Source organism: Erigeron canadensis, chromosome 9 (assembly GCF_010389155.1).
Source record: "Erigeron canadensis isolate Cc75 chromosome 9, C_canadensis_v1, whole genome shotgun sequence".
Lineage (NCBI taxonomy): Eukaryota > Viridiplantae > Streptophyta > Magnoliopsida > Asterales > Asteraceae > Erigeron > Erigeron canadensis.
Window position 1 is genome coordinate 26,747,190 of NC_057769.1, and position 13,422 is coordinate 26,760,611.

The 13,422-nt window shown below is 35.6% G+C and overlaps 3 protein-coding genes across 3 annotated transcripts; 1 reads left to right on the plus strand and 2 right to left on the minus strand.

Annotated features, from left to right (window-relative positions):
• Positions 1 to 853: 853 nt before the first annotated feature.
• On the minus strand, positions 854 to 2,511 carry LOC122580814. Its single transcript, XM_043752976.1, has 3 exons — positions 2,241 to 2,511; positions 1,520 to 2,156; positions 854 to 1,293 (listed from the first exon to the last, which is right to left on the minus strand). Exons 1-3 carry the CDS (start codon positions 2,442 to 2,444, stop codon positions 1,241 to 1,243), a joined length of 894 nt encoding a protein of 297 aa, XP_043608911.1. The 5' UTR covers positions 2,445 to 2,511; the 3' UTR covers positions 854 to 1,240.
• Positions 2,512 to 4,365: 1,854 nt separating this feature from the next.
• Positions 4,366 to 6,749, minus strand: LOC122583445 (disease resistance protein RUN1-like). Its single transcript, XM_043755846.1, has 4 exons — positions 6,232 to 6,749; positions 4,888 to 6,019; positions 4,477 to 4,797; positions 4,366 to 4,395 (listed from the first exon to the last, which is right to left on the minus strand). The coding sequence occupies exons 1-4, from the start codon at positions 6,747 to 6,749 to the stop codon at positions 4,366 to 4,368; spliced, it is 2,001 nt and encodes a 666-aa protein (XP_043611781.1).
• A 1,973-nt stretch (positions 6,750 to 8,722) lies between these two features.
• Positions 8,723 to 13,316, plus strand: LOC122581291 (farnesylcysteine lyase). The gene is made up of 5 exons (XM_043753492.1): positions 8,723 to 9,320; positions 9,686 to 9,859; positions 11,406 to 11,765; positions 12,573 to 12,748; positions 12,874 to 13,316. The coding sequence occupies exons 1-5, from the start codon at positions 8,817 to 8,819 to the stop codon at positions 13,139 to 13,141; spliced, it is 1,482 nt and encodes a 493-aa protein (XP_043609427.1). The 5' UTR covers positions 8,723 to 8,816; the 3' UTR covers positions 13,142 to 13,316.
• The last annotated feature ends 106 nt before the right edge of the window (positions 13,317 to 13,422 follow it).

The window sequence follows — 13,422 nt, forward strand, 5'->3', positions numbered from 1 at the left end:
CACAAAAGTCTATTTTAAAGGTTTCTTAAAAAAGTTTCTTCTACAACATACATTTTTATATTATTTCACATGTGAATGAACAAAAAAAACATGTGAACAAATACATATTTAAGAGTTCTCATGGTTCTCAAAATAAGGAAACTCTATATTAGTTTATGTTTTATCTATGTCCACTTAGGCTATCTCCAATGCTAAGGACGCCTTAGGCGTCCTTGAGCTGCTACATCATATTCTTACAAATCCTTATACATCCTTACAAATCCTTCAAATCCTATAATTTTATCTCTAACTATACAAACATCCTTACATATCATTTTACCTCCACTAAATACAAAAATATATTAGGTAAGAACAAATAAAAACATGCTCTTAGGTAAAAGCAGCCTTTAAAAAATCCTTAATTTTGAACAAGTTTCAACAGCAAAGAAATTAGAGATAGCCTTAGGACTGACCGCGTGCCATCAATTGCAAACAACGACGGTACGTGTTAATAAAAAGGGATCTATCTATTAAATAACTTGAGTGGGTCCATTTCTGGATCAAATGCAATTTTGTTTTGAAAGTTGTTAGAATTGTGTAGCCAGTCACACAAATCCAAGGATCATATTTGTTGGTGTTTGGAAAGTTGTTATAATATCGGTGACATTATAAAAGGAAAAAGAACTACCAAGTACCATTCTACCACTACTATAGTCTTTTATGAGTTTTAACTCTTAATATCTCAAGTATATGAGAAAGGTTAAAAAGTACGAGTACCAGTAAAGAAGTTTTCAAATTTGATCTACTTTACCGATCGAAAAGAACCTACGGCCTCAACAAAATATCTTGTGAATTATGAGGCAGACTACCATTATTAACCTAAATACCAAACTGATTACAAAGTACAAACGTACATAAGTACTACAGTCAATGACTCCAAAATTAGTACATAACTACAAAACCACAACTAAAAGTAAAAGGACAAGCCCCTGTAAGCTGAGATGTCCCAACTAATTCTCCCCAACTAGCTAGCTACATATAATTACCAAATTAATTTGCCATTTCCATGTATTGCTTCATCAATCATGCAATTCCGAAGAGATCAGCCGTTCCATGATATGGTAAATCCTTTTATGTGTATTCCGATGTGTTTTATCCTTTATCCATGCATGTAGTAGTGATGAGAGATCATGAGGTTAATTTGGAAGTCGAAATTAATTAGACAATCATGAACATACATACCTCCGGAGCTACCGTCTATTTAAATAGGACTTTTCCTCTTGGAGAAAGCTCTAAATGAAGGGGCGCTCTTTTCTGATAAATAATAGAGTATTTAAGAAAAATAAAATGCCAGTAATAATACATTAAAATTATTGTTCAAATATCCGGATTAAATAAAGCAGAAACACTGTTATCCAAATGAACAGCCAAGTGCATATCTGTTGTGGATCACCACTGCGTTCTTGGCACACATAGGCAGAATATAAAAGTTCTGGTTCTACTTTCTAATCTTTTATTCAAAATAAAAACTGACATGTACCTTTATATTTGGAGGTGTATCCAAAGAACCTCGGTGGCGGGAATTTAATGAATTTTCGTGTAAATCCTCCGTGATATAGGATGTATTCTCCGGTTGTTGTTACAAAAAAAGAAAGATCGCCACCAATTATGTGATTCCATGACTTGTAATATTCCAACGCATGTTCCATGCTTCCATCTTCATACACAAAGCTCACCCCACAATTCTTTGTATTAAGTTGGTCATGTTGTCCGTACTCTCTTATGGTAATAATTACTTGATCACCAGGTTCCATTTCATTCATCCCAAACATCCAGTGGCTTAAATATGTTAACCACTCTCCACCTACATCGATTCTATCACTACAATGCTTGTATCTCCAGGTGTGGTTTTTTGTTACATTACTTATTTCGATTGTTGGCAATTCAGATAATCGATCAACTGGATATCCAAAAGTCTCGATTAAGTGTGGAGAGTATTTTTCATACCACTTCCTCCTCTGCACGTAACAAAAATTCAGACCTCTGAGCTGCTTTTTAGGAGATGAAGGGATTGTAAATGAGAATGGTGTCTTCTGGCTGCTTATACTCCAACTAATCCAATCTGGCATCTCTTTCCTTCCATAAATTGTGCTGAATATTCCAAACTCATAATACATCTGCTCAAAATCTCAAAAATTACAATCCAGCCTAATTAAGTAATAGCACAAACAAAGCTCATTAATTAACTAGCTAGAAAATACCTGGATTTGAGATTGCTCTACTCCTCTACTATGATGATAAGTTCGAACATGCTTATTATTAAGGAAGTCTAAGTTAGTCCATCCCAAATTAGATAATACCTTTTCCTCAACACCTTCCAGTGGTTCGATTTTCACCATCCCTTCTATTTCATATGACCAAGGTCGGAATGAAGATGAACCAACATCTATACTGATTGGAGACATATTTGGATCAAATGAAATTCTCTGTAACAAAGGCTTAGCTGAAGTTACATATACCCTTTCAGGTAACTTATAGTCCATCCAAATGATCAACCGTCTTAGAGTACATGGAGGATGATCGATTGACATCAGAGTTTTACAGCAGTCCATGCTAAGTTTTTCAAGCCTACAAAAGCTTCTTACACAGTTAGGCATAGAAACGATAGGATTCATATCTAAACATATATCCTTTAACCCAGATAGGCAGCTCAAGTCCGTCGGAAAAGATTCGTTGGATAATCTATTTTTTGCAAGAGATAATCTTACTAACGAGCTCGGTAAGGAAATTACAAAGGAATTCAAAGCACTTGGTATATCCTCCAAAATGGAAGAGTAGGTAATGCAACCATCTAGCAATAGTGTTTTAACCTTTTTCAGCTTGCGTATTGCTGTAGGAAGCTTTTCTAACTTGAGACAGTAACTAAGATCAATGTGGACAAGTTCAACACATTCCTCAAGTGATTCACAAATCTCAACCAAGCGTTTGCAATTTCTAACTATTAACCTCTCAAGTGTAAGGAGTTTGTAAAAGTTACCGAGTTCATGAAGTTGTTTGCAGAAACTCAGATCAAGAATCTTCAATGATCCAAGGATTTTTTTGTCTTTTGAACACGGTCCAATCAACTGTTTAAGTGAAGATGTGAGTTAAGATAATTGAAATTCTATTTACCTCACGATAAAGTAATGCAGCTTAAGTTGTACTTTGATGCAGCTTAAATTTTTTTCAATTAATTTCTCATAAGAACTCCCCCCACCCCCCTTCTCTCTCTCTCTTTCTCTCTCTCTCTCTCTCTCTCTCTCTATATATATATATATAAAATATATAGGGTAACACTCCGGTGAAAACACTCTTAAAATAAGAACGGTGAGAACACCTTAAAAACATCATTTTGATGCATTAAAAGTCCATAAAACTAACATATTGCATAACTAATTATCATTATTTAAGTGTTTAACAACACATTCATCCGTCAAAATCGAAATAATCATGTTTTTTGTTTTGTGCATCCATCTTGGATGCATATTCATCGAAATGATGCATCCAACAAAAAACGTGATTTTTTCGATTTTGATGAATCAATGTGTTGTTAAACACTTAAATAATGATAATTAGTTATGCACTATGTCAGTTTTATAGACTTTTAATGCATCAAAAAATGATGTTTTTAAGGTGTTCTCACTGTTCTTATTTTAAAACTGTTCTTATTTGATTGTCCCTATATATATATATATATGGCATTTTGGTAATTAGGTAGAGATGTTAATTTCAATTTAGTAATAAGAATAAAAAAATCTGCCCCTATTTAATTCTTTATCCACCAGGCCAGAGGCCACCAATATATCTAGCCTTGTGATGTGCAGGTAACAAGCACTTATCCTTCCCCCGTCTCTAAAAATAACCTAGCCGCCTCCCTATTTTTTTATACACACCAAGGTTCATATAGCATGTTGGCTAGGAGATTTGAAACAAGCTAGAGAGATCAAATCAAGAACGATCAAGCAAATTTAGCAAGAAACGACATCAAGATTAAGGGGGTCAATGTTGGATTAATCTTAAGGTTTTGGGTGAAGCACGAGTCAAGTCAGTTCGGATCAAAAACTAGTTGGGTCTAAATGGGTCATGGATTGGCAAGCAGGCACGTGAACAAGTGGTCTAGTTTGTTGACCGGGTATTATACAAAAAAGTTGATCAGTGGTGGCAACAGGGAATGACCAGGTAAAGAGATCAAAATGGAGTGGGCAACCGGTCTACATCTAGCTTGTGGGATGTTTTGTTTTGCAATCTATTTTGGATATTTTATTATCTATTGCATGGTAAAGTAGTGGTCTTTTGTACCCTTTTTCATGGAATAAGATATAGTAACATTGCAGAGAAAGTTTACTCTCATTTGGTGAGTTTGTGTGTGATCTGGGGCTGATATCCAACACATACCGCATGAGCTAAAGCTCAAAAATACTAACTATATATTCGAAGTTGATTTTTTCTAACTTTTACCTTTTGCCCACCCTCACATGGTTGAGGATTACAACTAGTACTACACGTGCCAAATGATTCGATATTGCTTCGTGACATGTCCAGAACAACCAGCTTCTCCATTGGTATGTCTGAAGGTATCGACTTTAGAGGGAATCCATGCATACGCAGCCATCTTAGTTCTTCTGGAAAATTCTCATAAGACCCACTGAGTTGCACATAGTTGAGATGTAGTATCATTAAATTATCCATATTTCTAAAGGCATCTGTATTCAGACCACAAAACTTCTCTTTTTCAAGCATTCTCGTGTCAAGGACGAGGCCTTTAAGTTTTTCAGTACCCTGAGAAGAAAGGATAACGCAGATTAATAGTTACGAAAACTATTACATATCTAAGACAATAAACTTAGTAAATAAACTTCCTTTTCTTACCTTTTTCCTTTTCAACACTTTAAATGACTCATCATGACACCACAATCGACTGCGCTTTCCAGGATGATCGGGTGATTCTTCACGTACTAAAGCTTTCGCCAAATCTTGAAGTAGTTGATGCATCATCAACTTCTTACCCCATCCAATACTAAGAAGGCATCTCTCGATGAGATTCGGTATTCCAGATATTGTGTTTATATTACACGCCTTTAGTATTTTCTCGCTAATCTCTCGATCTAATCCAACAAAAAAACAAGCAATATGCTTAAATAATTCCTTATCATTGGGGAATGGCAAGGAATCGAAACTCATCTGCAAGACGGTCCTTATATCCGAATGAGTTTCATTCTTTAAGCTTTCTATGCATGCTTCCCAATAAGGTATATCTCGATTATATAGAGACTTTCCAAGAACTTCAAGCGCCAATGGATGTCCTTCACAGTACTTCACAAGCTTTTGTATAACCTTTTCATAACCTTCTTTGGGATCTTTGCATTTGAATGCATGAAGACGTAATAGCTGTAGTGCTGCAGTTTCATATAAGCCTTTAATTTCAAGCTTTGTATGCTTGGGGTTAACTTTTGATTTGAAAAGTGCACACCTGTCTATCAATGAAGCGTTCCTTGTTGTTATTATTATTTTGCTACCCGGATAAAAACCTTTGTTTCCAACTAACGCATCCAACTGGTCAAAACTGTCAATATCATCAAGAATTAAATAAACCTTCACACGGGCTAATGTTTTCTCAATCTTGGAGGTGTATACATGCGGATCGTGAACTTGTAGCTTGTCCCTTTTTAAGATGTCACCATAAAGTTGCTTTTGTACATCAAGCAATCCATTATAATTTCCAGTACATCTTAAATTGATACCTTCAATAAAGCTGCTCCTGTCAAATGTATGAGAGTGCAAGTGGAAGACATATTTGGCCAAAGATGTCTTCCCAATCCCACCCATGCCAACAATTGTGAGAATGTCAGCACTATGACTGGAAGAACCATCTGTCAACCACGACGTGATTTCTTCAACGTGACAGCTCCTCCCAATAAGGAGTGGCAAAGTATTACTCAAGGGTACACCTAATCTTTGGCGGATTTCAGTAACAATTTCTTCAATAAACTCTGTCTCTTTCCTGAAAAATGATTTCAATGAGAAAACTAACCAACGGCATTGGTAAAGCGGAATTGGGGTGACTATCAACCTTGAGGTTATGGCCTCAAGTCTCCCTTAACACAATTAGTATAACAAACATCATCCAACTATAAATCTCAATTAGGTGTGTTTTGATACCAAACCTCATGAGCCGGTATGAGAAAGAACTAAAAAGGTGTAGAAAGTGATTACCTGCCCTTGACGTCTTTTCCTTTTAAGTCGGCGACCTCTGTCAGTGCTTTCTTCCATCTATCCAACTTTTGACACCATCGAACTCTTTCCTCTGCGTTTGTTTCGGCCTCCATCTTCTTCCGTCTGTGGTCTTCCATAGCATCCCCAAAGCTGTTCTGTTGCTTCCTTACATGGGTGGGGTCAACATGATAGAAGATGGGGATCACAATATGGTCAGAGACCCGACGTTGGTCAAGGATCAATGCCAGCTCATCAAGACACCATGTGGAAGTGGGGTAATTCTTGGACAACACTATAACAGAAGCCCTTGATGATCTGATGGCATCCTCCAGCTCAGGTTTCAGGTCTTCCCCTGTTTCGATCTCTTCATCATCTAAAAAGGTATCTATATCGGCATCAATCAGGGCATTGTAGAGGTGATCGGTGAAATTGTTACGAGTATCGGAACCTCTGAAACTTAAAAATACGTCATATCTTTGACTTGTGGATCCTTGGTCAATATCACTCAGAATAACCATTCTTTACTAGTGATATGACTATTCTGGTAAAAGTTGATCTGCCAAGTGATAGGTCGTACACTCTTAGTTACTTACAAAATGGTTTCAAAATTATGAGTTAAAGCTGTTGATTTTGTGAGTAGAATTGCTATACATATAGGACTTTTCATTTTGATTTGGAGAATGAAGAAATTTTGGGGGAACAATAAAGAAAGTTGATTGATTGATTCATTGGGGGTTTTGATCTGGTGAAATGGAATGAATGAACGAACGAAAAGTCAACCCTCTTTTCTTGCGGGAATGTGGATATTTAACGAACGAAAAGCTTTCCATCCATATTTAAATTAAATTCCCATTTAAATGTAATTGAAAAAAAAAATTTAAGAGAAAGTTAAGGATAACATACCGTATAAAAATACGAGATATTAAAAATAATTACAAATAAGCAAAAATCGTAATTATTATTTGAATAAAAATGTCATGTAGGATTTTTTATATACTCTCTTAATTATATTTAAAGATTAAAATTAAATGCATAAAAAGTATTATATTTTAGATTAAGAAAACCAACCTTTATATTTCTATACAAATTTTAATAATCTAATTAATGTTTACCAATAATCCTTACGGTTATATTAGCAAATTGAATTTTTATACTATAATATAGATAAATTGATTTTAGTATTTCATTACTAATTGATTTTAGTGATTGATAAATTATTTTTTTATTCACTTCTCGGAAACATGTAGAGGGCGATAAGTGACACGAACATGTTATGACCACTCAAACATGCATTCAAAAATATTATCATGTAAGTATAGAAAAAAAAAATGATAAGGCTAGAAACCTATATTAATATGCTTTATTAGTTGTATCATTTTAGTGGGTGTTTGGTAATATGAAATGAAAATGATATAAAAATAATGGAATCAAATAGGTAGAAGTGAGAATCATTTATATTCTCATCATTTCTTTCAAAATGGTGAGGAATGATAAAAATGAAATCAAGTTATCTTTTTTTTTCATGGGTTTTTATTCTAGTTAATTTTAATTATTTATGTTATGATAGAATATTTATATTTTTTAAAATTATTTTTATATTAATTTGTTTATTTTTTATATTTTTCTTATATTCATTCTCTTTTTGTACCAAACAATAAAATCTTTTCTTTTCCTAAATACTCATTTTCTTTTCTATCATTTCTATTCATTAATCCATTTTTATTTTACTATGATTTCATCCTACCAAACACCGTCTTAGCATCTTCGAAAATCTCATTAAATTACATAATCTTAATAACAATAAAAACTTTGAAGACGGCCACAAAATATATTCGGATTAAAAAGCGTATTTTAAGTTAGAGTTTGCTAATCTATATTTATACTATATTATAAAACAAATTCCATTTTCAACATTCAACATTAAATGTTAAGTTTCAAAAATTTATCAGAATCACATTACACCAATAACCTACACTACTCACGGCCGCCATCACCACCAATCATCGTCGCTACCACCGTCGCCACCAAGACCGATCGTCGTCGCACGTCGCCACCGCTACTACGGTCACCGCATTTCATCATCACTACCCATCACCATTGTCGTCATTACACTTTTGCGTCGCACGAGAACCATTGTAGTGACAATACAAAATAATTATAATTTTGTTATAAAATTTAGAGTTTATTGCAAAATTGGTCCATGTGGTTTACACATTTTAGTAATGGTGGTCCCTTTTCAAGTGTCATCAAGTCTTCACATGGTGGTTACGTGCAGACTTAACGATATCCACAAACGGTCCTATTAAAATGGAATAAATCTTGAAAAAAAATTTCAAAATAAGACCCCGTTGCAACGATACTTGAAAATAGACCTCATTGTGTAAACCACAGACCAATTTTGCAATTAATTTTAAATTTTAAAATATTTAAAATTTCATTAGAAAAAACCCTTTTGATCACAGAAAAAGGAGAACAGGTCTTCGGCCTTGTTTGACTTCTTCGGTTAACCAAAAAACACTTGGAAAACATACAAACGAAACCCACACATTTCCAAATCCTTAACCTTATTATCGGTCGCAATAAACATGATTAAGCTGACCACAATTCTACTACTCGCGATTCTTTCTTTCACAATCCCATCTTCATCATCATCATCATCATATTCATCAGATGATGTATGTATCATCGGGTCCGGGATGGCAGGGTCATCACTGGCCCACTTCCTCCGCCAATACTCTTCAATCCCAACCACCATCCGCATGTTCGAACGCCACCACATCATCGGTGGCCGTATGGCAACTGTCACTATCTCCGGCGAAACATTCGAAGCCGGTGCTTCTATTCTTCACCCAAAAAACTACCACGCTCTCAACTTTACTAATATCTTGAATCTGAAAGCTTTGGCTGATAATGATGAAGAAAACTCTGCTTTTTCTTTGGGGATTTGGGATGGTGATAAGTTTTTGTTTAAGACTATTGATTCTCGGTCCAAGAATCGGGTTGTTCAGTACTTTGTTTCCCTTGCTAATTCGATTCGAATGTTTTTTCGATATGGGGTTTCTCTTCTTAAGATGACTACTTTTGTTGAGGTACATTTTTTGTTCATCTTTAGTCATGCCGTTTGTTTTTGAGCTTAAATTACCGTAAATAGGTGGGAACCCTCTGGTCCCATGTACCGAGCGCACACTGCATAGAACTCATGTCCGGTGACGCATCATTCTCACACATATATCAAAAGATATAGTTCCCCAATTGCCTTTGGCAAGATTTGAAAATGTGACTTGCAACTTTCATTTGTGGGCCCATGTGATCACATGGTATAAGTACCAGCTTAATTATGTACAACATTTCACTGCGTGTTATTTATAGGGGCTATGAATAGGAAATTCCAATTTTGTGTATAAAATATTCAAGTTTCCATTAAGATGTTAGATGTATCATACTACCCTGGCAGGAAACAGTGGACAGTTTCTTGAAGTATTATGAGAGCAAGGAGACTAGACCAATTTTCGACAATGTGGAGGACATGCTTAAGTGGGCGGGTTTGTACAATTTGACAACTCAGACTTTGGAGGAGGAATTAGTTGGTCTTAAGTTTTCGCCTCTGCTCATACAAGAGCTGATCACTGTAAGTTACCTGTTCCTGTGTATTTCAAAGTTTGATTATGAGCTTTAAGTTTACTCATGATGCTATGCGGTTTTGTTATCGTGGGTACTGTAATATTTTTGGATAGGAGCTTACGGGTTATGACATGAAACATTGTCTTTGCTGGTTATAGGTTGTTGAATGGACATGTAACAGAAGTAGAAATATGGTGTACTGTTGATAGATGGTAATGTGATATCAATCGATAAAGATGATTAATTTCCATATAATTGAATTTTCCAATATGAGTTCAGGCAGAAATCACATTATATTTATCAGAAACACTTGTGTAGCCTTTTAAATCACACTATGTTTTGTGTTTTTAATTTTGGTTCGGAATGTATTATGTATACATGTATCGCTAGTTTCTTACTAGCAATTTCCTTTTTAGAATATATTTAATTTAATGCCATTCAAAAAGAAAAAAAGGTTTTTTAAATTTCTTTTAGTAATAAGAAACAACTATCTTACAAAAGTTGCATAAAAGATAAAGCAGTAAAATGAAGGGTTAGACTAATATAGCCTATGATCCTTTTCTAAACTTTCTTTTGTGATTAAATTGCCATCTTAGGACCCAAGAACCTGATGAACCTAAGTAGTAATGGTTGAATATATAGTGTGGTTGTAACCACTCTTAGGCCTTTTGTGTGACTTGTATCCTCTTCTGTTTCTGGATTGAAACTATGAGGTTAGTTATTCCATTTAGTTGATGTTCAGTATTTAATCTAGCATATTGTGTATAAGTAAGCAAGGTCTCTTTTCTTGGAAAGGCGGGCTTGTTTGTAGGCAATGAATTTTGTAGGACATAGACCCGCAGATTATCCGCTGTACTATAATGTGAACATGGTGAAGTATGGCATAAGAGAAAAACAAGTTTTCTATCCACTGTACTATTAAAGCATATTTGAGGAAGTCCACGCTTACTGTTATTAGCTGGTTGATTCCAAATATTAGTTGGCCATTGTCATGGTTTATTATCCATTCTTCAATGTAATGCTTGTTAGGAGTTTTACAGATAAATTTGTTATTGTTAGTAAGCTAGTGGTATGATAATTATTGTCACGTGGTTGTAGTGATATTATTTTTCAATTGGAACTTCGTACTCAAACATGTTCTTATTGCGGTAACAACTAGATTCCTTTCTTTCTCTTATAACAATTGTGTAAATGTCTATTTCGAGGCATATCTTGGTAGTCCCTGATTAGAATGGTAACTCTTGATGACTATCTTCCATTGGCACAGAAACTTATCTATTTTTCTCTATACGGGGGCACTCTGTGCAGTAATGCCAGTATGCCGCCATCACTTCATTCATTCAATTTTTTCTTGAAATTCTTCTTGTTCAGATGCATAATGCATTATGCTAATCACTAAAGATGTGGGGCTTTATCATCGTTGACTTTTGGTTTCTTTTTCACTTTTGTCCGTTATGGTGTTCTAATAAATTCCTGCTTGAAGTAAATACGAAAATGAATTATCTATAAAGGTTTTCTCTTTTAATAGATCCAACAGATTACACATTTCACAGGTAATAACAAGAATCAACTATGGTCAGAGTGTCAAAATCAGTGGACTTGCGGGTGCTGTTTCTTTAGCAGGATCTGGAGGAAACTTATGGGCAGTTGAAGGAGGAAATTGGCAGATGGCTGCTGGGTTAGTCAATCGTTCAGATGTTACTTTGCATCTCCAAGAAGAAATAGAATCAATCACAAATCTTGGTGATTTTTATGAGCTTAACTCTACCAAAGGAAACAGTTACACATGTCAAGTGACAGTGGTTGCTACCCCCTTGGACGAGCTCAACATTCGGTTCACCCCTGAAATTTCTATCCCAGAAAGAAAATTACAGCACACATATACAACTTTTGTTAGAGGCCTCTTGAATCCTGTGAGTTCTTTATATAAATCTTCATAGTTTACTTAAAAAATTGCCTTTATACTAAAGGTGTCAAAATGGCAGGTTGGCAGGCTTGATGATGGGCTTGGTTCAAACTCGTTTTTTTAATATGGGTTGGGTCGGGTTGGGTCATGCACATGCCAATACCATAAACGCTTTAATTTGTGTTCCTGTTAGTAGTTCTATTACTAATTAATGTCTTAAGTAAGATAATTCAAGAGGTTTTATCAATTTTTAACACAATTTGGGCGACTTTGGGCCTGCTTATATCAGCCAACTAGCGTTGTACCCGCGCGATGCAGCGGGGAATAAGAAAAAAACGCCGGTGGTTTGATGGTGGTTTGTGGGGCGGCGGCGATGAAAAAGAAAAAAAAATAAGCCGGCGGCAGTGGATGATTGTTTGATGGTAGTTTTTGGGGCGGTGGTGGATGGTGTTTATGGGGGATAGCGTACATAGAAGGTGGATTGCGGCGGTGGATGGTGGAATTTGGGGCGGTGGTGGATGGTGTTTATGGGGGGAGAAAATCAGAGAAAGGGAAGGGAGAGAAAATCGGAAATCGGATGAACGTATATGTGATGGAGAAAAAATAGGGTAGTATAAATTAGGAGGGCATAAAAGACATTTTAAAGGTAGAGGTGTTAAAAAGGGGTGGGGTAGTTTGCTTATTAATGGAGTATAGATGTTTAATCCAACATTACCCATTTGTTTTGGTTTACCTGGATCAACCTGTTCAATCATAGTTGACAAACGGGTCAATGTTGCCATCTCTACTTGTTGCTAATGCTTTCTTCGTGTAGGCATACTTTGGGTTGAATGCAGTTTCAGATATTCCAGAACTGGTAGGCACCATAGAGAGTCCTGAACTTCCATTTACGTGCATTTCTGTCCTCAAGCAGCATGATGCGAATGACATGACTTACAAAATGTTCTCTCGCCAAAGTTTGACTGATGCATTGTTGGATCAAATCTTTAGGTAACACCTGATGAAACTTTTCGTTGCATATATCATCTGTTATCGATAATGCAATATGAACATGGAATGGATACGCTAAGTTGCTAATTCTCTGATGTACTTTTTGCATCGATGGCATATTGCAGCAAAAGGAAGGAGACATTGAGAATTAATTGGGGTGCATACCCTCATTACCATGCTCCTGAAAAGTTTGCTCCATTTATGTTGGATGACAGGCATTTGTATTATGTAAATGCCTTTGAGAGTGCGGCAAGCACCATGGAAACCAGTGCTGTTGCAGCTGAGAATATAGCCCGACTGATTCTGTCAAGGTTGTCAAGCGAGCAGCTTTCAAGTTCAAATGGCCTGAAGACTTCCACGTCTAATTCTAACCTCCAGCATCCAGAGCTGTGATTCATGTATCTATGATTTTGTTTGTTGTAATATCGATGTATCTAAGATGTTGTTCCACATACATAAACATAAATAAGCTACTAGTTTTGTGCTATGTTGTCATTGATTAGATATACGGATATGTTTATGATGTAAAATGACTAATAGTTACTTGAATACTACGAGTTTTTCAAAATACTAAGTTTCAGTTGTGTAGAATTTCAGCCCATTCTAGTTTAATGATATAGTTCTCAATCATATGGAGGTGTAGTAGTTCGTATTTCTCTTCCATTTAAGTCGCT

Excerpts from the sequence above, each read along its gene's own strand:
- LOC122581291 (XM_043753492.1), top strand. The coding sequence starts at position 8,817 with ATGATTAAGCTGACCACAATTCTACTACTCGCGATTCTTTCTTTCACA. Across the intron at positions 9,860-11,405 it reads TCATACAAGAGCTGATCACT|GTAATAACAAGAATCAACTA; the intron begins GTAAGTTACCTG and ends CACATTTCACAG. Across the intron at positions 11,766-12,572 it reads TTAGAGGCCTCTTGAATCCT|GCATACTTTGGGTTGAATGC; the intron begins GTGAGTTCTTTA and ends TTCTTCGTGTAG.
- LOC122583445 (XM_043755846.1), bottom strand. The coding sequence starts at position 6,749 with ATGGTTATTCTGAGTGATATTGACCAAGGATCCACAAGTCAAAGATAT. Across the intron at positions 4,798-4,887 it reads AAGTGTTGAAAAGGAAAAAG|GGTACTGAAAAACTTAAAGG; the intron begins GTAAGAAAAGGA and ends CTTTCTTCTCAG. Across the intron at positions 4,396-4,476 it reads CATGTGAGGGTGGGCAAAAG|CCCCAGATCACACACAAACT; the intron begins GTAAAAGTTAGA and ends GTTGGATATCAG.
- LOC122580814 (XM_043752976.1), bottom strand. The coding sequence starts at position 2,444 with ATGTCTCCAATCAGTATAGATGTTGGTTCATCTTCATTCCGACCTTGG. Across the intron at positions 2,157-2,240 it reads TAGAGCAATCTCAAATCCAG|ATGTATTATGAGTTTGGAAT; the intron begins GTATTTTCTAGC and ends GATTTTGAGCAG. Across the intron at positions 1,294-1,519 it reads ATACACCTCCAAATATAAAG|AAAAGAGCGCCCCTTCATTT; the intron begins GTACATGTCAGT and ends ATTATTTATCAG.